We start from the raw sequence: 25,948 nt of genomic DNA, 5'->3' as shown, positions 1-25,948 counted from the left end.
GACTGTAAAGTGTCCTTGAGAGAAAGGCGCTTAAAAATTAAATGTATTATTATTATTAGTTATTATTATTATTATTATTATTATTATTATTGATGAAAATGTTCTTTTCATCGATGGACCACTCCTGTACGACTGAGAGCTTACACAGACGTATTATTATTATATTATTATTACTACTACTACTACTACTATTATTATTATTGTTATTTTTGTTATTATTGTTATTTTTATTATTTTTGTTATTTTTATTTTTATTATTTTTATTATTTTTATTGTTATTGATGAAAAGGTGGACCACTCCTGTACGACTGAGAGCTTACACAGACGTATTATTATTATATATTATTACTACTACTGTTATTATTATTATTATTGTTATTGTTGTAATTTTTATTTTCAGTGTTTTTATTATTTTTTTATTTATTATTATTATTATTATTTATTATTATTATTATTATTATTATTATTATTATTATTATTATTATTATTACTACTACTATTATTATTATTATAACTAGAGAATTGAGTCCAATATCTTGGTTTTTACTTTGTTTTTTGCGACACCACCTCCCTGAAAACTTTGAGGCCTTTGTGACGCAGCCATCAACACTTTTGTGACCTCGGAGCAAACAAATAAACTACTTGTTAAAAAGCTTCATTAAAGGTTTCAGACTTTTTTTTGGATCTGGGTCGAGTTTGAGGTACATGTGGGAGGGACACGCTCTTAATTTGTTTTAAGAGCGAGCCTATGCCAAGTTTGGGGCTTAAGGGGGATCATATGAATGTCAGTCAAAGGCAAAAAAAAAATAATAATTAAAAATGGCTCCTGAGCAGTTTAGACGGGAGAGGAGAGTGGCAACATGACAAATCTATTTCTGGCTGCTTAAGTAGGAGGTTTGCGTGCAGATATAGATAGAGGTGTCAAATGATCGCATTAATTGTGAATAATTAATTAGAGTCCTATTTGGCATGTCATGTTTAAAAAATGGTGTTCAAGTAAATTTTAATTTCTTCATTTGATTGTTTCTGGAGATGGGTTGACTTTTTACAATGCAGTCAGCCATTGCTACTTTGCTACTTTCGATTAACACAACCGTTGATGTGTTTGTACCTAAAAAAATGGCCACTAATAAATAATAATAATAATTAACATAACAATAACAATACTAATAACACATTTTATTTCAAGCGCCTTTCAAAGCTCTCAAGGGCACTGTAAAATAATAAATAAAATACCATTGCAAATAGAATACAATAAATAAAACAATAATAAATAAAATAAGAGATAGAGATACACAGAAAAAGCCATTTTAAATAGGTGCGAAAGTCACAACAGCACAGTACCGTCAAAGTACAAACATTTACTGTGCTTCTTTATGCATGTATCCTGTAATAATAATAATATATTTCATTTTAAGCGCCTTTCAAAGCTCTCAAAGACACTTTACAGTCACAGACAAGCATAGGTACTATAATCAATAAAATACAATTACAATCATAAATAGAATACAATAAATAAAATACAGTTAGCCTTATTGGATTTACCTTACCTTAATTCGTCTCGCAGTGGAGAAATTTACATTTCACAGCAGCAGAGTTATGAACTATTTTGTAAATATTTTTATGTACATCGTCATACACATGTCAATTTACCAATCCATGTAAGGTTTGCTACATCGCGGTTTTTCGTCTATGGCGAATGATCCTGTTCCACATTTACGGCGATAAACGATGGATTACTGTATTCCTTTTTTTTTTTTTAATGAGTCTGCTTCCTGTGTTGGATTTATTGAGGGTGGGGTGATCGATCACAAACCGAAACGGACACTTATTGGCTGTCATAATGTTTGCTCTTGTTTAGCATCATTTTATAGGCTCCCATTGGAATTGGGAGTGTCTGCGTGGTGATTAGCGGCGAGGAAAGGTGGACAAACTCGACATGGACGAGCCTTTGAGTTTTGGACAATTTACATTCCGTAAAAGACCCGACGACATTATTGATAAAGGTAGAGTGTTTTCCCTAATTTGTAAGAAGTTTGCTTACCACCGAAGCAGCTCAAGTTGAGCAAAGCAGAAGCAAACAGTCGCCAATGTAGCCATTGCTAATGTTTGCACCGAAGGCTAATGTTTGCAATTAGCAATTTCAAGAAAAAAGCTCGTGGCCAAACTAAACAAACAACTGGCATGAAGTCTGCAAAAGTGCTTCGTTCTCTGTAGAAGCGATTGATATTTATTCGGTACTTTATTTTTATTTTGGCATGATAAACAGTCTTATTCCCGTAGTGCTAATTTACAACACTGCGTCTGTTTTATTTATTTTTCATGATTTCATGCAAGTTCGGTGTTAAAAAAAAGTCTTCTTTCTGTTTTAGATATATTTAGATTTATAATCGTATTTTATTTATTGTATTCTATTTATAATTGTATTTTATTTATGATTGTATCTATGCTTGTCTGTGACTGTAAAGTGTCCTTGAGAGCTTTGAAAGGCGCTTGAAATAAAAACGACGATGTTCTATTTTATTTTTATTTTATAATTATTTGGTGGTGACGTTTAAATGCCAGAAGTGGAAGCATTATAGTAAGTCCCCGCACTCATATTCGGCTAATGTAAGGATTTGGTTTTTGGAGACAATTTAGATTTACCATGTAAATAAAACATCTCTCCGTTAATAATAATAATCATAATAATAATACATTTAATTTACAAACAACTTTTAAAGCACGTTACAATCAAAAAGAACAATAAAACCATAATGACATTGCATTCTACTGTGTACACGTAGCTATTTATACTGTCTATTAGCTATCTAGCTATCTGGCTGGCTATTTGTTATCTGGCTAGCTATCTGGATAGCTATTAAGGCTGGCTATCTAGCTGGCTATCGTAGCTGGCTGGCTATCTGGCTAGTTATTGGCTAACTAGCTAGTTAGCTATCTATTTGAGTTATTCCAGGTTGAGTGAACGCTGGCGCGTGTGGCTGCCCCTGCTTACCCACAGAAAAAAAAGCTATCCTGTGACTGTAAAGTGACCGTGAGAGTTTTGAAAGGCTATTCTTATTTTTCTGCATGACAATGTAGACCGCTGAACGATCCGGTGCTTTGAGGAATTGAACAGAATGTTGTGAAAGAGCATATATTTGCCCCTACTAGAGAAACAAGTAAACAATGATGACGGGAGCAAACAGTGTCCTCTTTCTTCCAGGGAGTCCACGGACCCACGCAGCCCACCGCAGGGTCCTAATGAGATGATGAATGAGAGCACGCGGAGTGACGTCGGCTCCAAATCCGCCGGTAACCACTAATTCAAGGGGAAATTCATCAAAGTGGACCCCGTCCTCGTCTGGCCTCATCAGAAAACAATGCCGGGGTGCCCTGAAGATGAATGAAGGTAATTATCTTGTCTACCTGGTCCCAACAAGCCTCATCTTCTCTTTGGCTTCACGGGCCTTGCAGCCTTGATTGCACTGCCTGCACAAAATGCAGACTTTTTTGGGGGTCTTCTTTGAACTACTCGCTGTGATGAATTATCCGCTTATTGCTGGACTTTTTCAACACAATTGTTTTTGTTGTGTATTTGAAGAAAAGGGCACCCTGAATAGCTAAACGCATCTGTTCTGGTGTGCTGTGTTGTTTCAGGATTGTGATTATTTTTTTTTTACCTTTTGTAAAATGTGTGACATGCTTCTAATAGTTTTAAGATTTGGACCGGATTGTTATTGTGTGCGGTACTCCATTGCATTATATGAGGTTTTTTTTAATACTGCAGCGTATTATTATCAAATAGATCAGTCAAAAAATTTCTTTAGAATATTCTGTGTGCTCATTCATCTAAGCATCTGATCAAAATATATATATATGACTCAGCACCCAGTGGTTAAAATTATATATAAAATATATATATATATATATATATATATATATATATATATATATTGAGTCACAATCAATATGTTAGCATCACGCTGATAAAGACATGGCAAAACTCTGTATGGAGACTTGAGGTTGGCGGGCTGTTGTTGACAACGGGTGGAGGTGAAGAGCAGCCTGGCGCGGAAATCCTTCCGTGGCTCCCTTCGCCACGCCGCCGCCATCTGTCATCCGGGCGAACATCTGCACCCCCAAGGTGCCCTTGTCGCCCAATGTGAACGTGCTAGCTTTGCCTTTTCTATTAAGGGAAAACCTGGAGTGATTCACCACAACCAAAGCAATTAGACGCATGGCGTCGCGGTGAATCACTGGCGTTGCCCAGCCAGATTAGTGCTTGCATGGTTGCATCCTCCGGCAATGCAATGTTGTCACCATGTCATCCCAAAACCGAATTATCGTTTGCCCCGAGTTGGTCGTGTCTCGGCTTGGGACTTTCGTTGCACTTGTTTCTGCTCTCGTTTGCGAAACCTTCTGCCAACTCAAAGTGGCTCTTAACTCGATCCTGTTTTTCCCCAATACCCGCAGTTTGAATATTAGCAGTTAGCATTTTAGCATATTGAATATCTAGTTACTATGCAGAAAATAGAATATCGTGAAAAAGTTCACTCATTTAAGTATCTTCTTCTTCTAACAATAAAAATAATAATTAATATTAAAAATTAAAATATATATATATAATTAAAAATTTAATTTTTAATTTTTAATTTTTTTAAATTTTAAAATGTTAAAATTTTTATTATTTTAAATTTGACATTTTGCAATTTTACAATTTAGCAATTTTACAATTTTTAAATGTTAAAAGATTATTAGGAATAGGAATTGAAATTTAAAAATAAAAATACTCTCGTTTCTATTTATAGTTGTATTTTATTTATTGCATTGTAAATTTATATTTCTGGCGTTAGTAAACCGAGGTCTCACTGTACATACATATTGATTGATATAGCGCTCTTGTATTTTGCCTTTCTACTTCTTTTCCTTCCCGATTCCTTTCGTCACTTGTGAAATGTCAATTTCTCCAGTGTCAGACTAACTAATGCTAATCTAATCGAATCGAATCTAACAATGCTATCATAAATTGTACATATTCAAAATGTATTTGGAGTTGTCAAGGAAGTACGCTGTCCTCGGGTCATGGTGATTTCAGCGCGTGCGTTCAGCTAAGTTACTGTGGAAAAGGAGGCTCATACGGCTATAAAACGCAGGAAGGGATGATGAGGAGGCCAAGAGCTGATCTTCTTGGCAGCACCTTCAAAGTCTCGCTGTGGAACTCCTTGACCTCCTTTTCCCTCCTTGGACTTGGCTTTTTTTTTGGGGGGCACTTCGTCAATCCATCTGCCACCTCGTTAATCACCAACGTCCTATGAAGATGTCATACCTACAGGAAACATTCTTTTCTTTATTTTGGTAGTTTTTTTTAAACTGGTACTTAAAGGACAACCGACACCTCAGGACAAGTTGCGTCCATCATTTGGAAAATGACTTCTACTTAGCGCATTTGACAAAGATTCCACCCCATATAGCAAAATTTTACGTTATAAGACTCGCACTGAATATTCAGGAAGTCTTGTTTTTGAGTTGGTGACGAGTCCGTACGTGACGTCACTGAAGGAACGCCCCTGACCGACAAAGCGACACACAATGCATTTTGGGTAAAACTTCGTGTGGATGGCGAAATTAGAAGGAAAACACATAAATAACGCGATGGTGAATGGTTGTGTGTTGCACCAAGACTACTATATTTTAATATTTGATATGTCTTGCCTAACCATACCTTTATTTAAAACCCGACAATGACGCGCGTCTTTCCGTTAGCGTATTGCAGTTAATTTAGTGAGATGAAGATGGTGTCGTCCAAGCGCGTTTTAATTATCATTGATTGATTGTTCATTTCATGTAAACTAATCATACAGCCACAATGGCGCCGTCCGTGTCTGTTTAATTAATTTCATGAAGCTCTCATGAATCATCAGAGGTCATTCATTAGTTTATCCATCTGTTAAGGCTATGTTTTTTTCCCCCGTGACAAGATTAAATCTCAACAACTGTTGATGAAGCTTCGCGAAGCACCCTGGGGTTCATTTTAGCACACAACAAAATGACATGCATTTTTACTATATTTGCTATCTATTAGCTATCTCGCTATCTAGCTGGCTATATAGCTGGCTATCTATTACCTGGCCAGCTATCTAGTTGGCTATATAGCTAGCTATATATTAGCTATCTGCTAACTAGCTAAATCGCTCCTCAAGTAAAATTAAACGCTTGAATGGGAAAGTGGAAGGTGGGGCAAGGAAGGAGGGGATCATTCTATTAGCTATTAGCTAGCTAGCTATCTAGCTATTTATTAGCTATCTGGTGGCTAGCTAGCTGATTGGATGGCTATTTATTGGCTATCTGTTAGCTATCTGGTATCTAGCTGACTAGGTAGCTGGCTTTCTATTGGCGATCTATTAGCTAGATAGCTAGTCAGCTGGCCATCTATTGGCTTGCTAGCTGGCTGGCTTGCTATCTATTAGCTATTTAGTGGCTAACTAGCTAGTTGGCTGGTTATCTGTTGGCTATCTATTAGCTAACTGGCTATCTGTTGGCTATCTATTAGCTACCTAGCTAATTTTATATTGATTTGAGTTATTCCGGGTTGAGTGAACGCTGGCGCATGTGGCTGCCGCTGCTCACCCACAGAAAAACTGATCTGGTGACTGTAAAGTGACCTTGAGAGTTTTAAAATGTGCCTACAAATGAAATGTATTATTATTATTATTATTATTATATTATTTTGTAGTGTTTTTTTATTTTTTATTTTTTTCTTGTCTTAAACTGCCGTTGTTATAAACTTTGCTCATATGCTAGCTAGCTATATGTTTGCTATCTATTTGCTATCTTTTAGCTATCTGTCTCGCTTATTAGCTGGCTATCTATTAGCCGTGTATTAGCTAGCTAGCTTGATATCTGAGTTATTCCGCTGCTCACCCACAGAAAAATGTATCCTGTAACTGTAAAGTGACCTTGTGAGCTTTCAAAGGCGTGTAGAAATTAAATGTATTATTATTATTATTATTATTATTATTAGATTTCTATCTGTGTATTTAATAGTGACATTCAGTGTATTAGCTAACTAACTACCTAGCTAGCTGGATATTAGCTATGGAGCTATCTAAGTGGCTAGCTATCTGTTGGCTATCTATTAGCTATATATTAGCTATCTACTAGCTGGCTATTTAGCTTTATATCTATTAAGTTCCGGTCTGAGTGAACACTGGCGCGTGTAAAAAAAAAGTTCCAAAAGCCACCAGCAGAGGGTAGCAGAGCACTCACCCACATGTGACGGAGTTGCTCCCTATCAACATTCGTCGTCACTCTTCGAAATAAAAATAAATAAATACATAAATAAATAACTGCCCCCCCCCCCCCCCCCCAAGCTATACCCAGATTAGCATTCAAGCCAACTCGATGATACGACCACCAATATTTGGAATAGAAACAATTCCAAATCAACACGCATGACTCCCTTTTTCCAGGCTAATGGATTGGACGAGTTCAATCGATGAAAAGGAAATGATTCGCTCTTTGTTGGCCAAGATTTAAATTTTTGTGGCTCGCTTTCGTAAATTGTGGTCACCCTCTTTGTCGCACGTGTTTTGTCTTTCAGTCATTTGTTGAGCCTGATGGAAAATCGGCGTTCATTTTCATCAAGTGGAGCGTAAAGTCACATTAAGTTTCCTCATTGGCTGACATCTGTTTATTTTATCTTTTCTTTTATTTATTTTTTTGCGGGAATGATTGATTATGATCCGAAAATAGGATATTTGCGGCGGTCAGGTTATCCAAACTGCAAAAAATCCATCCAAACGATAGGAATGAAAGTCAACTTGCCGGGTCCTGCGAGCTAGCCTGCACACTTTAGCTTTCTGCTGTCTCTCGCAGAAGTACTGTACAGTGATAGCTCGGTTTACGAACCCCTTGGCTTACGAACTTTTTGGTTTACGAACGTTAACTTGATGAAAATTTTACCTTGGCGTACGAACTTTTTTCGGGATACACACAGAGTTGCCTCAATGAGCGATGTGTCGTTCGCCAACGAGCCCGTTCTTCGAACAACAAAATGGCAGCCGACTGTTGTTATCCTCTATTCCCCGCCTTCAGTCTTCGGTTAAAGCCACGTGATTGGTCAAGAACGCAGCAGTGAGAGGAGGTGGTTTAAACATGAAACAGGCAGACGACAGTGAGAGAGTTTCAACTTTGATAGTTCAAAGGCAGAGTGTAGACTGCAAGGTTAAAATATCCCATCAATCAGGCTCAAACAACCCGCACATTGATGCAAAAAGCTATCAATCCAGCTAAATAGAACACAATTGATGAGGAACAAGATAAAATGATCGCAGAGAAAGCACCTACAAGGGATCATTCCTCAAGATGGTGAAAGAAAAAGGTTACATTCCTCATCAAGTGTTTAATACTGATGAAGCGGCTACTCCATTCCATCAAGCCATCAACGACCATCATAAAGGTAAATAAAACCACTTTACTATACATTACAGTTTATTTCTTTAATTAGAATATCATAGCACATTTATTATACATGAAATAAGGTATATTTTGTGTAGTTTTAAGGCTTATGTAATCGAAAATTATGTTTTATGGGGACCTGGGGAACGGATTATTCTCATTTTAATAGTTTCCTATGGGAAATTATTTTTTGGGATACACACTTTTCGCCTTACACACTCTGTCTGGCAACCAATTAAGTTCGTAAGCCAAGGTACCACTGTATATTGATGCTAATGTTAGCATGGGGCTTGTCAAAGTGCCACTGACATTCGACTGTTTCATCGATGGTATTGTTTCATTGCAAATTAGAATCAGAACCTTTTCTCTAAAACTTTGGTTTATTCAAGCTAAAGTGTACGATATTTTTTTTTTTACTCGTCTGGCTTATTTAAAAGGGGACGTTTACCTGTTTCAACAACGGCCAGGATCATCCAATGAAAATTGCGCTTTCCGCCAACCGCAGCCTAAACAGGAACTGAACAGCGAAAAAGCCAGAATATGTATTTAATATTATCGGCGCCAGCCATAGGTTCCCGGTATTTACGTCTGACGGTGCCCCCCCCCCCCCCCCAACCCCTCCGTGCAGGAGTTCTTGCAATTGTGTAGCGTTGCCCACAAGTTGTTGCCATGCAACTCCATCTGGCACACACGCTAGCAGGGAAGCGCCAACAATGGTCCGCTTTATGAGGTGCCCGCCGATGCCATGGTAACCTCGTTGTGGGCAAGACAGACCCGAACGCCTGCCAAAAAAATGCCAGGCTGCCTTATTTGCCCCTTTTTCTCCATCCACGTTGCCCAGAAACCTTTTTGAAAGTGAAACCGGTGGGCAGACAAATTACGGCGGCTGTGGCTGAGGAGGAGATGCTAAACGTTGCACTTTGGTACGAAATATCGTATTTTCCCGTGTATAAGACGCACCTTCAATGAATGAAAAAAGTTTTCCCAAATACAGGTAACATCCGACGTGCAACCAGTTCGACTTACGACCACCCGTACTTACGACCACGACCTCAAGAGCCTATTTTTTTAAAAAATGTTAATTCTACGCCTGGCACCGCAACGCGCTAGCAGGCCGGCAACGCGTACAACAATTTTGGCCAGCCTTTAGTACTAAAGTAAAAGTATGTTAAAAAAAAACAATTTTGACAGACCAAATTACATATTTGGGAGAAGTCAAATATTAGCTCTGTAGCTATCTCGCTAGCTATCTAGATAGTGAGATAGCTAGGAATTAGTAAATAAGATTTTAAGTTCAGTAAATGTCAACTCTAGCTAGCTAGTTAGGTCGATATCTATTAGCTAGCTAGCGAGATAGCTAGGAATGAGTAAAAATGATTTTAAGTTCAGTAAATGTCATCTCTAGTTAGCTAGATAGCTAGCAGGCTGGTTAGCTTTCTATCTATTTCAGTTACTTCTGGGTTGAGTGCACGCTGGCGGGTGTGGCTGCCGCTGCTCACCCACAGAAAAACTTAACCTGCGACTGTAAAGTGACCTTGACAGTTTTGAAAGGCGCTTAGAAATTAAATGTATTGTTTTTATTATTAGTTATTGTTATTGTTATTGTTATGATGATGATTCTTCTTCTTCTTCTTCTTCTTCTTCTTCTTCTTCTTCTTCTTCTTCTTCTTCTTCTTCTTCTTCTTCTTCTTCTTCTTCTTCTTATTATTATTATTATTATTATTATTATGCTCATCCGGTGTCCAAAATGGCTACTTTGAGATGAAATTGCTCCGTTTGCAAATTAACTCCACACTTTGTATCCGTACGCTAATGTACGGATATGCCTTGATGGTGAGTAAGCGAGTGGGTCCGCAGAGTGGGTTGATGGGGGGGGGGGGTCAGTGAGGGGGTTGCGTCCACCCATTTCCATAATACCGCCGGTCATCCGGGCACGACGCCAATCCCGGCCGGCGCTTTTTCGACCCCGCTGAGGCCTAGCGTGATTAAAAACAGCACTGAATCACGGCCGCCAGCTCGAGACTGACGGGAGGTGCGGAAGGAAAAAGGCGGAGAAATGGGCTGCGGCGCACAATAGGTCATCGCGCGTGCTTTTAAAAATGGCCACTCGGTGCCAAAAATGACACGCCCATTGAGACGCCCATAAGCGTCCTTTTTAATTGCCGCCCCCGTCACGCATTTCATCGCCTCTCGTCGAACCGCCGAGACCGCCGCAATTTGTACTCGGCGCTTGGGTACACAGTAATACCTTGGCTTACAAACTTAATTGGTTGCCAGACAGAGTAAGGCGAAAAGTGTGTATCCCAAAAAATCCTTTCCCATAGGAAAGCATTAAAATGAGAATAATCCGTTCCCAGTTCCCCATAAAACATCATTTTCTAATTTTCTAAGCCTTAAAACTACACAAAATATACCTTATTTTATGTATTATAAATGTGCTATGGTATTATAATTAAAGAAATAAACTGTACTGTATAATAAAGCGATTTTATTGACCTTTGTGATGGTCGTTGATGGCTTGATGGAACGGAGTGGCCGCTTTTATCTGCATTAAACACTTGATGAGGAACGTAACCTTCTTCTTTCACCATCTTGAGGAATGATCCCTTGTAGGTGCGATAATTTTACCTTGTTCCTCATCAATTGTGTTCTGTTTAGCTGGGTTGATAGCTTTTTGCATCAAGTGTACAGATGGCTTGTTCGGGTTATTTGTGGAACCTGATTGATGGGATATTTATATTTATTTATTTATTTATAATTTGAAGATAACATACAAGCAAGGGTACTAGCTATGAATAAAGTTTGTAGTGTGTCTGCCTGCATCTGTTGCTGTTGCAATATCTCAATATCTAAGATGTACAACCCAGAGCTCCTTGAGACACTTGATGCAAAAAGCTATCCAATCCAATCAAGCCATCAATGACCATCACTAAGGTAAATAAAACCACTTTATTATACATAAAATAATTTATATTGTGAGTCGTTTTAAGGCTTTATTTATTTGCGAATGACTGAATTTAGCACAACAGGTAAAGTTACAAGTTTTAAAATATTGAAAATGAGAACCAAACATGGATTTGGGTCTTTCGGCCTGCGTGAAATCCATTTGCGCCTCCTGTGGGTTTAAATTAAAAGCTCACATCCTTGGGGGTCAGACCGAAATACGTTTGATGTTGTCAATCATTCATGCCTTCTCTCCAAAGTATCTCATGACCACATTTGAGGAGAAAGTTAACACGATGAAAAGTGTCTCAGCGTAAACAAAAAAATGAAACTAGCATCTTTAGCTCAGCGTGTCATACGTACAGTGATGTCTTAGCTTATGAACTTAATTGGTTCCCAGAAAGTGTGTGTAAGGCAAAAAGTGTGTATTCCAAACATTAATGTCCCATAGGAAACCATGAAAATGAGAATAATCCATCCCCAGGTCCCCATAAAACATAATTTTCAACTAAATCAGAATCAGACTCAGAAAACCTTTATTCGTCCCACAATGGGGAAATTTGCAGTCCACAGCAGCAATTTAAAAGGGGGTGCAGTGAGGGGGTGAAAGGTTAAAAACAAGATATTCTAAGCATAGTAAAAGAGAAAATAAAAATGTCAGCAGACTGAGATGTATACTGTAAATGTGCAAAACATACACAAATTTCCAGAACTTCGGCTCAATCATCAGAGATTATGCATGACATTGATCATAACATCAGCCATGCCCGTCCGTCTCTTGATAAATATACACACACACAAATATTTGTTTTTTTTTTAAATTCATGATCTGCGCAACGTGGAATGTTGATCACAGAGGTGTCTTGAGGCCTGACACAGTTTGTAAACCCGCGGGTTCCTCTCGGTGCCAGCCCTGCTGCACTCGCCGCTATATAGGCCAGAAGTAGACACTCTGCTTGGATTGGAGGGGTGGGGGGTCACGGACGGTTGGCAGCCAGAATTGGGGCCCCGTGCAAGGTCAGGAGGTCTTCATTGCGGGTCTGAATTGGTCTTCGGTTTTTGTTAGCTAACTATTAGCTATATGGCTATCTAGGTCGCTTGCTATCTATCTAGCTATCTATCTATTAACCGGCTATTAGCCAGCTAGCTAGCTTTTCTCTCTATTTGAGTAATTCCAGGTTGTTGGCTAGCTATTAGCTATATACTAGCTGGCTAGCTAGCTTTCTGTCGATTGACTTCCGGGTTGAGTAAACGCTGGCGCGTGTGGCTGCCGCTGCTCACCCACAGTAAAACATCATGTGACTGTAAAGTGACATTGAGAGTTTTGAAAGGTGCTGGAGAGCTATCCAGCTGACTAGCTATTAGCTATATGGCTATCTAGCTATCTATGAGCTAGCTGGCTCTATTTTAGTTACTTCCGGTTTGAGTGAATGCTAGTGCGTGTGGCTGCCGCTACTCACCCACAGAAAAGTGACTGTAAAGTGACCTTGAGAGTTTTGAAAGGCACTTATATTAATAAAATATATTATTATTATTATCATTATTATTATTATTTCCTCCCCCACCACTTTTGATCCTGGTCATCCTTATTTCTTAGTTCCGGCGTCCGGTGATCTCTTCTGCTCTTGCGACTCCATCTTTGTTTCCAACCAGGCAGATGATTTGCTTTTATTTCCGCTGGATTGTCTTGTTTTTTTTTTGGTGCGCTACGACCGCACAGATGTCTGGTTTGGACCACAACACCTGCTTCGCCATGTGTTACCACCAAGTCTTGCCTTTCTATGGCAGTGCCCACTTTGCATCTGTGTGTGTGTGTGTGTGTGTGTGTGTGTGTGTGTGTGTGTGTGTGTGTGTGTGTGTGTGTGTGTGTGTGTGTGTGTGTGTGTGTGTGTGTGTGTGTGTGTGTGTGTGTGTGTGTGTGTGTGTGTTTTGGAAATGGGGGAGTGGAAACCACAGAGTGGATTAGTTATGAATATTCATCATTTTACGGCTTTACGACACAATCGAAACTGATAACATGGGGAAATGTTTTCACTGTTACACTGAGCAAGGCTTGACTTCAACTAAAATAACATCTATTTATAACTGTATTTTATTTATTGTATTCTATTTATTATTGTATTTTATTTATTATTCTATCTGTTTTTCTGTGACTGTAAAGTATCCTTGAGAGCTTTGAAAGGTGCTTGAAATAAAATGGATTCTTCTTCTTCTTCTTCTTCTTCTTCTTCTTCTTCTTCTTCTTCTTCTTCTTCTTCTTCTTCTTCTTCTTCTCCTTATTATTATTATTATTATTATCAAAATAAGCAAAATCAGAGCAGAATAGTTGGCAAAAATCTGTCAATTTCCTCAGAGTTTTCCTCATTTTACAGTCATGTTAAAAAGCAATATATAGTGATATTTTGGCTTACGAACTTAATTGGTACCCAGAAAGTGTGTGTAAGGTGAAAAGTGTGTATCCCAAAAATGAGAATAACACATATATAGTCGAATATATATATGTATATACAGTAAAGTCTCGTTATATCGATATTCAAGGGAGTCCGAAAAAATATCGATATAACCGGGAATATCGATATATCCGACCCTGTTTGCATGTAATTTTCTCCGTGCGTGCATAGAAATAGTATCGATATAACCGGGACTATCGATATATCCCATATCGATATAACGAGACTTTACTGTATATATATATATATATATAATATATATATATATATATATATATATATATATATAAATATATCAATAAAGTTGAAACGAGTCCAAATTTCACTGTTGTGTTTTCTATCCATTTTCTCACCATATCACTTTTGTTTTTTTTTTTTTTTGTTTCAAGCTCTGTCGTCTCCCTTTCATGTGTGTGTTTTTCTCACTCATTGTGGCGCTCGGTGTGTTTCCCAAAAAATACTTCATACGCCAAGATTATATTCTCCCTAATTTAACGTTTGTAAGGCGAAAAGCTTGTTAGTTAAAGCGTTTGTAAGCCAAGGTATCAGTGTAATATATAAAAATGCATCGGGAAAAACCGAGGGACATTTGGACAAAAAAAAGACATGATAGCGTGTCGACCGATGGGGTGAGGGGCAGCACATCCAAGTGGACCAAGACCCTTGTGGCTGTTTTCATGTCCTTCATGTCCTGCCAGAAAAGGAGATTATACCAGCTATGTTTTCTCCTATGGTGTTGGGGGGGGGGGGCTTCATGGTATACTTCCGCCTTCATTGACGAAGAAGTATATGCCGAAACATGTCAGGTAATTGAACACCTAAAAAACACTGTCTGTAAGAAAAAAAATCTGTTTTAAATTAAAAATAATACTAACAGCAGCAACAATAAAAACAACAACAATAACTGACAATAAAGGACGATAAATGACAATAAATAACAATAATAATAGCTGTTGTTGTGTGTGGTTTGGGACTGTTTTGTACTGTCGGGGCCTGAATGCATAGATTGCGATTATCAAGAATAACAAAAATGGACTCCTCACAAACTTCTGTCTGACAACAATTCTTGTATCCGTGTAAATTGACTTTTGACCTTCACCAACGCAAACAAAACAACCCACATTCACATTAGCAGACTGTGATTTGTTTTAATCAAACAGTTCATGTTTTTTTTGTTTCAATTGATTTTGTAATAGTGACATTCTGTCTGTCTTTCACTCTTTTTTTCCATCCATCAATGGCCATTTGAGTGTAACTTTAAAACATTTTCTCAGTGGATGTCGAGTCTAAAAGTTGATGTTCAAAGGCCAAAACAAGGCCTGCCTGTGCACGCGCATTCGCATGACGATACCCCCCCCCCCCCCCCATAAAAACGAAGCAGTTTGTTACGCGAACGAATTTTCAAGCCGTTTCGCGTGTAAGAAGCTCTTGAATCCGTTAAGAGGCATTTGGTTGCTAAGCAGATTAGCACGCCGCCATATTCTGCTTTTTTGGGGCCGTGTTGATTAGAGCAAAGCGAAAACAGCGTGTTGGGCTTTAAGCGTCAACTTATTGAATCCCAAAATCGAGCCAATTAAATTATTTCGCTCACGATTAAGATTTTAGTCCATATTTGTCCGATTTCGTTCATTCTGGTTTGAGAAATTGTTTGCTCGACTCGACAGGTCGTCCGTCGTTTTAAACGACGTTCGTTTTTTTAATCGAGATTTCTAAATAAAAAAAACACGAATACACCCTGCATATATCCTTAATCAGATTTATTCAAAAGAGGATTTGTACAACGGGGCATGGATAGATGGATAGATGGATATATTATTTCTACTTTATCGCCTCATTTCACGAAATAGTCAAACGTTTATTGATAGTTTGCTTTGATTTTCCTTTGGACGTTTCAAATCATTTTGATCATAATTCATAATTGAGAAGGAAATAAAACGCCTCGTGTTCAAATGTATATATGATACTGTAGTTTAGTTTGGAAAAAAATATAGATGTAAAATTCCATCTTGAAATAAATAAAGCTGATCGCGAAAATAAACCACTTCCGGGATCGTCAAAATGACTCAGAAAGCGACACAGGTCAAAAACTTTATTTGTTGACAAAACAACGACAAGTGCATTCGATAAAATATCAAATAAATCAAAGGATGTTTTTGTGTTTAAAAAAGAAGGAAGTACATACACGGTTGCTCTCTTAAATGCGAAGTTTAAAGAAAAACTACTTGGAGGCCACACACAAACGACAACTATTTACACGGAAACATCATAATCAGCGTGAATTAAAAACACCCTCACAATTTCCATGTTTTGTTTATTTATTGCACTTGACGGCTCAAAAAAACTCCGAAATTGTTGCCGTCAATCTAAAATGACGACGTGCGTCTCATTTAAAACAAAATCGTCTCCTAGGCGTCAAACGTCATCGAACTCGCTTCGAGTTTATTGTTAACGACGTTTCACGCGAACGGTTGGGATTGTGAAATGTCAATTTCAGGTACACGCGTGGAAGACAGAATCCATACACCCCCCCCCTTAAGAAGACGGGTTATTTCGATACCCCCGTGCCTCATTAGGATTAGTTTATTTTGATCGGCGACGTAACTTTATCACCTCCCGATACTCCGAGATCGCGTTTCGCGACCCCCCCCAACCCCCTCCCGGTCTAAAATCAAGTATTTCCCACCAGCGTCCATGCGGCAGTCGACCCGATCCCCGCTGCTCCCGTCGGCCCCGAGTTACGGCGGAGTCGGTGCGGGCTCGCTCGCTAATCCACCCCCTCCAATACCACCACCACCACCACCCCCTTCCTCCTCCTGCGTCCACGCTTTCCTCTGAGCCGCTATTTAATTCCTCTAAACCCCCCCAGCTGCCGCCCTGCTTCATCACTGAGCACGACAGACTGCGCACCGCTGCGGTTCTAAATCAGTTCGCGGCAGGAGGAGACCGAGAGTCGGCGAGAGTCGGTCTCCGGCCACCGGCCACCGCGCGGTTCCTCCTCCTCCTTCTTCTTTTGAATTTTTTTTTGTTTTTTTTTTTTTAACTCGCGTCAACGCCGCCACCCACGAGGTACACACACCAGGTGTGTCGTAGCCTCGACGGGTTGCGGGTTGAGCGACACCCGATCGCCACTTTCGCCTGACTCGAGTGAAAACGCGGTTCGAATCGGTGACTCGGAGTCGAACCAAGAGTCGCTTCTTGAATCCGGCGCAATCGCGTGGAAATATGACGCACCTTGCATGAAGAAGTCGAGACGACTTGGATTACAGCCTCCCGTTGGTCGACAACAATGTTTACCAACCCGCATTTGCTTCCGGTTTTGTAAGACCAACCGAGTCCTCTCTTTTTGCCCACAAACTTTTATTTTGGCGGGGGAGGGGGTTGGAAGCAGAACTTTTTTGTTAAAGTGGAAAATGGGTCCCTGAGAGGACTTTTGGCATCTTTCCCTCCATCACAATGGTACGTACGTGCTGTGTAAACTAATCATTTGCTCATTTATGTGATCAGCTTTAAAGGCGATTGTCTTAGCGCCATGCATTTATTTAACCCCTTCACTGCCAGATGATGTGCCAGGGTTTTTGTCATATGAAATTACTCGGTGTCCCCAGTGAAGTTTTAATATCCCCCCCCCCCCACCCACCCCCTTCTACACTATTAATAGTTACGGATATGATATGTACTATCATATCATACGTGTAAGCAGACACGTTGTATAAAGGTTGTTGTGTTCAAGTGCTTGCAAAGTCAAAGTTATCTTTGGAAACTGGGCTGCGAAAGACTTTTTCAAAAATACAATTTTGTGTGTGTGTGTAAAATGATGCAAACTATGTGTTTTGTATATTGCGTACTTGTGCAATTTAGTGATTGGTTGATTTATTTATTTGGGAGCATCTGTATAAGGAAGCATCTGGTAGTCAAGTGGTGCATTCAGGTGCACTCAGTTTGATTGAGAACCAAATTTCAGGCATATACCGGGGCATAAAAAAATGATTTTTTTTTTGGTTGAAAACCAAATTGGATGAGAACAGAATTGTTCAAAAACTGAGGTTTGACTGTAAATATGTGTGTGTTATTTTTGCCTGCATGGCTGCCACTGCTCACCCGCAGAAAAACTTATCCTGTGACTGTAAAGTGTCCTTGAGAGTTTTGATAGGCGCTTAAAAATGACATTTCTTCTTCTTCTTCTTTCTTCTTCGATTGATTGATTGATTTAATTATTTAATTATGTATTGAATTTTTATTGAAATATTTATTTATTTTCCCCCCATACACAACAAACAAAAAAAGTTTGTGGCAGATTCAGTTTAGCATTAGCATCTAGCCCACCTCTCACCCCCATTTTCTCAAATAGGCAAACGTAACCTCCACATTAAAAGAATTCCGTAACAAAACAAAAGTAGCACATGGTTGACCCTGCATGGGATGAGTTCTATTTTCTTTTTCCAGCGTTGAACTTGAGCCAGTCGGAAGTGTGTGTGGGGGGTTGGGAACTTCCCACGTACAACCCTGGCGCTTCTCACGTGACGGCAAACCATCTTATTTGCACATGAATATGGCAGATTATTAGTATGAATAATGATTTGTTTACAAGAATCCGAGCTAACGTGGCAGCCGTTCAAAAAAAAAAAAAAAAAAACGGTGAAAAGGATACAGAATTCAGGACAAGTCTCATGTGGGTTTCCCTTGACTTGCAAAGTCTCCTTTCGAGCAAAGCGCTTTGATTAAAAAAAAAAAAAAATCAAATTCAAATGAAGTTCTCCGGATACGGAAGCTTTGACAGCACAGGTGCCCAAGTCAAGGTCCGGGGGCCAAATGTGGCCCCAACAGGTCATTTTATTCGGCCCGTGAAAGCAAATCAAACTTCATGATGCTTGCTAAAGTCCGAACTAAACGTTAAAATTGTCGTATGCAAACCCCATACAGTAATACCTTTGCTTATGAACTTAATTGGTTCCCAGAAAGTGTGTGTAAGGCGAAAAGTGTGTATTCCAAACATTAATTTCCCATAGGAAACCATTAAATTGAGAATAATATGTTCCCAGATCCCCATAAAACATAATTTTCAATTAAATAAGCCTTAACACTTCACACAATATACCTTATTTTATGTATAATAAACATGCTATGGTATTGTAATTAAAGAAATAAACTATAATAAAGTTGTTTTATTTACCTTTATGATGGTCGTTGATGGCTTGCTGGAATGGATATCTTTTTTGCATCAAGTGTCTGAAGGAGCTCTGGATTGTACATCTTAGTGTTGTGATATTGCAACAGCAACAGATGCAGGCAGACACACTAGAAACTTTATTAATAAAAAATTAAAAATAAAAAAAAATGGCTAGAATTTTAGCTAGCATCATTGAATTTCACAAGTTTAATTTTCTTTCGTGGGCCGAATAAAATCATACGAGGGGCCAGATTCGGCCCCTGTGCCTCGACTTTGACACCCGTGGTGTAAAGGATTAGCCAGCTAGCTGAATAGAAACAGAACTAGCTAGCTCACTAGTCTACATCGCTACAGCTACGTCTGCTTCAATGACTTTGTCAAAATTCAAGTCCACCCTTAATTGCTTTCACGGGACACGCGAAGCGCCGCAACAGCTGCGTAACGTCGTCGTTTGAATCGACTCAATTTAGGAAGGAGTCGCTATCGCCGGTCGTGTCATTTTAATTTGAAAAAGTAAAATCACAGCAACAATGCGTGCCTTTCCCCTCATTCTTAATGAGAAATCGGAGCCAAAAGCATTATTCATGAAGCGCCGCTTGCCAGCTATTTATCGCCGCTACAAATATTAGCATATTTGCTTCAATTTCCGCCATTTTTTTTTCTACCGCGACCCCCCCGCGACCCCCTTGAGCAGGTTTAGCATTTTGAATCATCTGGCATGGAGTGCGCCCCACCCAACGCGCCCGACGCTGAGGCCCGGAAACCTCATCCAAATCCTTTTCAACACGCTCTGCGCTAATTAGCGCCTCCGTAGCCGCGCACCCCCCTAGCATCGTAGCACCCCTTTCCACGCAGGTGTAACATATCACATTTTCTCAGGATATCTCCCTGGGGTGGGCACTGGCTCGTGCTCACACAACGTCGATTTCCCCTTTCATTTATTTTTTGGACAAACAAGGCCCACCCCTTTTGATACTTTGATGCGCGAAGCTTTGTTAGCGAGCGAAGAACGAGGACGCAATTAGAGGACGACGACACCATTTTTTTTTTCCTAACAGACATCAGAACAACGTTTTCTACCATCTAAAATAGCCAAAACACGCAGGCTGATATTTTTTAGTCAAATGCAAAACAGCAAGAAAAATGACTGCCACAAAATGAGCTCGGAACTGGCGAGATTCAGAAAGTCCCGCCCCCTTGTTCGTTACGTCACGTCAGGATACGCCTTCACAAACTGCCTTGCTCCAGAATCAAAACAATGGCTTCAAAGAGTTCAGATTCGGAAAAAAAATCCTTTCTTGTTACTCATCCAGTTATGAATAGGATTCAAATAGTTCTGAAGAGGAAAGCATCAATGTTTGCCATCGATGAAAGAAGTCCTTCCGTATCAATTTGAGCCATCTGGACTCCAATGTAGCGCCTAGAAAATGCACAAGATGGCGCCCAAGCCCCGTTGGAAAATCAGCGGACAAATCAGCCCATTTCCAACGGAGCTTCGGCGCCATCTTGTGCCTTTACAGCAACTCCCGTATTTTGTTTTACCACTTCTTCCTTTCCAAATTGCCAATCAAAGCGGTTTATCTACATTTCCGGTTCGTTTATCACGCACGCTGGTGTCTTTCGCACGCTCCAACCCGATTTTGTTCTGCCTCAAGTCATTTCTCACTGTTAAAACTCTTAACGCAAACAGGCACTTGGAATGACCGCTCTGCCATCTTTGGAGCGACTCTGTGATTAGAGAGCGAGTAAAATATATCCCTCAGCTGGACCGGACACTTTAAAAGCTTCCCCAAAAACACAAAAAAAGCCCAAAGAAGCCGATTTAGTGGGCAGGATGGTTTCAAACGCTTTCCCTCTAGTCTTTTCCCACCAATTGATGATGACAAGAGAGGAGAATAATAATCATAATCATAACAATTATAACCAATAATGACAATGACAATGATCATAACAATGATAACAATAATTATGCTAAGCATTCTAATCGTTATTATCATTATAATCATTATAATCAGTATATATATATATATATAGTTAATAACTAGCTAGACAGCTAGTATATAGCCAGCCAGACGGATAATAGATAGCAAATAGCTAGCTAGCTATCTATAAGACACACCCAGAGTACAGTGATACCTCCGCATACGAACTTTTCGCCTCACAAATATTAAATTCGCGAGCATATAGTCTATCCCCTATCTTTGAGTGCAGACGTGGTTTGTTATCAAGCGGAGTACTTTTGCTAGCGAGGCCCTGTGCCACCAGCCATGTTTTCACAATGGCTCAAATCATTCCAATTTTGACTTGCTAGCTAGCGCTCGAGTCCTTGTTAGCGACGTAGCGCCTTGACCCCCTTTTTACCGGACCGGCGGAATAAATTGACACAAAAAGATGGCCTTCCGGCCAGGGTTGTCGTAACCTCTCATTCAAGCCGGATATGAATAGCCTGCGTCTCTCGTTCTCAAAACCGCAAGTCTGGTACTTATTATACTTGTGTGTTTATCTTTGTGTCTGTTCATGTATTTGTTCAAGTGCGATCCCGCGTGGTCGTTAGCATATGTGTGTGCGTGCTTCTGCATATGTCAAAGATTAAATGACCTCATGTCTGTTTTGATACCCATTGAGACAAAAAAAAAATATTGTTTATTCAAGTAGCATAACTCGCTAGTGTTGAGATACTGCATACCTAAAAGGTATTTGTTCCTGCGTTGAACGCGTTTTTGTGTATGTTTCAGAGACATTACAATAATAATGATCATGCAAAGTTGGCTAGCTAGCTAACTAACACCTAATCAAATACAATACAATACAATACAATACATCTTGATTTCTATAGCGCTTTAACAACAGTTGAAGTTGTAACAAAGCGCTTAACATGGACAGCTGTCATATACAGGGAATAAAGCAGTCACAAAGATAGATGGACATTAAAACACAGATGTCCAAGTCAAGGCCCGGGGGCCAAATCTGGCCCGCCACCTCATTTTATTCGGCCCGCGAAAGTAAATCAAAGTTGTCCACGCTCATGTCAGCTAGCTAGCGATCCAGGTAGCTCGTGATCGAGCTAGGTCTCTTTCTATTCAGATATCTGCCATGCTCATCTATAGAGCTAGATAGTGAGCTAAGTAGTGATCCGGCTAGCTAGCGATCCATCTGGCTAGTGATGGAGCTAGTTCTCTTTCTATTCAGCGAAGCGAAACGTCCGCCACCTTCAAAGAAGTCCAGATAACGGCCAGAGAAACCTTTTCGAAATCGATGGACCACTCTTGTACGACTGACAGCTTACACAGACGTACTTCTGTTGGATACATGACTCTGCGACCACCAATGAATGTCTTTGAAGGCCACCCGAGATTTGAGTGTATTTATAGTTTACAAGTACACGGGCGGCTGGTGTGTGCATGAGTGTACATTTGTGTGTGTGTGTGAATGATTTTTGCTGAATCAGTGAAGCAACGCAGGTGAAATGGCCGCGACAGGAAATGCCTTTTGTGCTGGAGTATTGTGTGCTGAAACGTTTTGCTCGCCATTCAAGTTGCAAGCAGTGCTGGGCTGCTGGCCTGCACTGCACGTCGGGCTTAGGCTGGTGACACACACACACATTTCAATGCCGGGGGCGAGGGGGCTGCATTTTTAATGGCGTTATATGAGTGACATGTGATAAGGTTAATTCATCATGTTCGCAACAGACAAGAGTATAACATTTGCCATACAAACATCTGTATTCAGCTATAAGTGTATGGCAGAATGGATGAAAAAAAGGTCAGGAGGTCAACGATAAATGGAGGGTGGCCCGATACTTTTGCAAATGTCTGCATGGCGATCAGTTGATGAAGAAATAACTGTTGCGGTTTTATTTCAGGCAACCGAAAGCTTTCTGTTGAATGAAGAACCCTCCAGAGGTCATGGGATACCTGAATGCTTTGTTGTAGCGGATTCATACAGGGTAGGTATTATTATTATTATTATTATTATTATTATTATCAATGTAATTTATACTATGTCTATTTTTTAATTATAATTCATAGTTTTCAATTATTTTTAATATTTAATTATTCATATACATATGTATTTATATAATGTCTATTATTATTATTATTATTATTATGCCTATTATGTTATAATAATTTATTTTTTACATTATTTTTAATATTTAATTATTTATATTAGCATTTATGTATTTATATAATGTCTATTATTATCATAATAATTATTATTATTATTATTAATTATATTTATTTATATTATGGCCATTATTTTATTTGTATTATTATTTATGTTTTAAAATTTGTTTTATTATTTAATTATTTATATTAGTATTTATTTATGTATATTATGTATATTATTTTATTATTATCATTTATTTATATAAAATTATTGTATTTTATTATTTATATTCGTATTTATTTATTCATAAATTCATGTATTATATTATGTCTGTTATTTTATTATTATTATTGATATTAGTATTTATTGAATTGTATTATTCTAATATTTTGTATTGGATTATTATTTATTATTATTATTGTATATTATTTGTATTATTTATTTATATATGTATGTATTATTATATTTTGTATTATTATTTATAATTTTTATTATTATTATTTATTATTATTATTATTATTATTATTATTATTATTATTATATTGTTGTTGATGTTGTGAGCCATTATTTTTTGTTATGACAATGGCGGGTGTTGAAACTCTCAGTAATTGCCACTATTATAACGTCATTCACAGCACTGTAAGTCAGCTGCAAGCCATTACATTCATTATTTCCACACACACGTTCAAAAAAAAAAGTAGAGTGGGGGGAGCGTGTGTGTGTGTGTGTGTGTGGGGGGGGGGGCTTTGCAACTTCACCAAAAAAAAAAAAAAAAACCCCGCCGCACACCCCCTGCGAATGAAAATGACTGGCCTGAAAATAACGACAAGAACAACGGCGACTTAAAAAGATGATAATAGCGCTTGCTTTCCAAAATGGAGTCACAGGGTTGAGAGGTGAAAGTCTGAAAGACTGAATTTGCGATGGCTAATGAGATGCTAGCCAACATATTTTTGGGAGCGTTTTATTTTCTTTTTTCACTGAGTTGAAACGGTGGCCAAGTCTCCCTGAGAATATACTTTTTCGACAGAGTATCATGTGTCCCGCCTTACACAGAGGAAGCATGATGGCTGGAATTGAGGTGGACGCCTGCTTTTTTTTATGTGGGTAGGATGTCGTGTAAGTGTGTGTGTGTGTGTGTGTGTGTGTGGGGGGGGGGGGGGTTCTGCCTCCACTGAGCTTCTCTCCTCGGGTTCTTGCGCCCTTCAAACTGTCTGCAGAAAACTGTTCCTTTTCTTTAAAGGACAAGCGACATCACTTTTTTTGTTTCCTAACTTGCATCAGAAAAACGTTTGAGAGCATCTAAAATAGCCAAAACACGCAGGCTGATATTATTAGTCTAATGCAAAACGCCAATCAAAATGACTTCAAAATGAGCTCGGAAATGGCGAGTTTCAGAAGGTCCCGCCCCCTTGTTCGTGACATCACGCCAGGACGTCTTGCCTTGCTCGAGAATTAAAACAATGGCCTCAGATTGGGAGAAGATGCTTTCTTGTTACTCATCCAGTTATGAATATGATTCAAATAGTTCTGAAGAGGAAAGCATAAATGTTTGCCATCGATAAAAGAAGTCCTTCCGTATCAATTCGAGCCGTCTGGACTCCAATGTAGCGTCCCAGAAAATGCACAAGATGGCGCCCAAGCTCCGTTGGAAATGGGCTGATTTGTCCGCTGGGAATTTGCGTCAACTAGTATCAAATAGTAGTCTCAGTGCAAACACACAATTCACCATCGCGTTATTTATGTTTTCCTTCTAATTTTGCCATCAACACAAAGTTTTCAGACCAAATAAAGTACCCAAAATGCATTGTGTGTCACTTTCTCGGTCAGGGATATTAGCTGACTAGCTATCTATATAGCTAGCTAGCTACCTAGCTATTTGAGTCAGGAAACATATTAGCTAGCTAGCTATTAGCTCTCTATCTAGCTTGCTATCTATTCACTATAAAGCGAGCTAACTAGCTTTTTGAGTCAGGAAACATATTAGCTGGCTAGCTATCTATCTATATTAGCAGTCTAGCTATCTATTAGCTAGCTTTCTATCTTTTTGAGTTACTTTCGGGTTGAGTGAATGCTGGCGCGTGTGGCTGGCGCTGCTCACACACAGAAAAACTGATCCTGTGACTGTAAAGTGACCTTGAAAGTTTTGAAAGGCACTTAGAAATGAAATGTATTATTATTATTTAATGAGAAAACTTGACCGTTTGCCGATTGAATATGCTTGAGAAGTGTGTTTTTGGACAGATCCTCTGACCGGTCGGTCGGTCAGGAGTATTTGGCTGGTCACGACTTCTATATTTGGAGCCACTTAAAGCAACGCCAGATAGACCTCAAGCTAGCAGCCGCCGCAACCGCACATCTCGCTTTCTCCCCTTTGGCACTGCAGCGACAGCTGTGGCTGTGCTGTTATTACGGCCTGCGATGCCATTGGGCTAAACGGGCGATTCTATTCAGCTAGCTAGCTATTCCCTTGCATTACAGGTGTTAAAGTCGCGGGCCCGGGGGCTAAATCTGGCCCGCCACGTCATTTTACTCGGCCCGCGAAAGCAAATCAAAGTTGTGATATTCCATGCTCATTTATCGAGCTAGCTAGCGAGCAAACCCTAAAAATTTGCTCGGTGCGACGAGGCCGATGCGCGACAGGCCCGGCGAGCGTTAGCATCTGGCTCAAGCATGTGCTTCTGAATGAGAGATTGACTCACATGGAGTGCAGGATGCATCCGTGGCTCATTTGAGGAACGCTTACACGTGTTTCATGCAAGTGGGCTCATTTGTCAGATTTTATTCCGTGGCTATCGGAATCATTTCATAACTTGCATGAATCAGTTATGAAAAGTGAAAT

At 39.3% G+C, this 25,948-nt stretch overlaps 1 protein-coding gene across 10 annotated transcripts in view; it reads left to right on the top strand.

The window, feature by feature from the left end:
* Nucleotides 1–3,295: 3,295 nt before the first annotated feature.
* nfixb (nuclear factor I/Xb) overlaps nt 3,296–25,948 on the top strand; it is a 99,808-nt gene continuing 77,155 nt past the window's right edge. For 2 of the 10 annotated variants that reach the window (XM_089018308.1, XM_089018309.1), the window contains exons 1-2: nt 3,371–3,391; nt 22,862–22,945. In XM_089018308.1, coding sequence (XP_088874434.1) covers nt 3,386–3,391; nt 22,862–22,945 — 90 coding nt within the window. In that variant the 5' untranslated portion in view covers nt 3,371–3,385. Of the gene's footprint in view, nt 3,392–16,853; nt 17,289–22,861; nt 22,946–25,948 lie in introns of those variants that run through there. The other 8 variants (XM_089018307.1, XM_089018305.1, XM_089018297.1 and 5 more) reach the window with 8 other exon arrangements.

The sequence above is a fragment of the Hippocampus bargibanti genome, linkage group LG17, assembly GCF_051943395.1.
Source record: "Hippocampus bargibanti isolate YZ-2025 linkage group LG17, ASM5194339v1, whole genome shotgun sequence".
In the NCBI taxonomy this organism is placed as follows: domain Eukaryota; kingdom Metazoa; phylum Chordata; class Actinopteri; order Syngnathiformes; family Syngnathidae; genus Hippocampus; species Hippocampus bargibanti.
The sequence above is the reverse complement of the archived record's forward strand: the minus strand, read 5'-3'. Positions and strand labels throughout refer to the sequence as shown.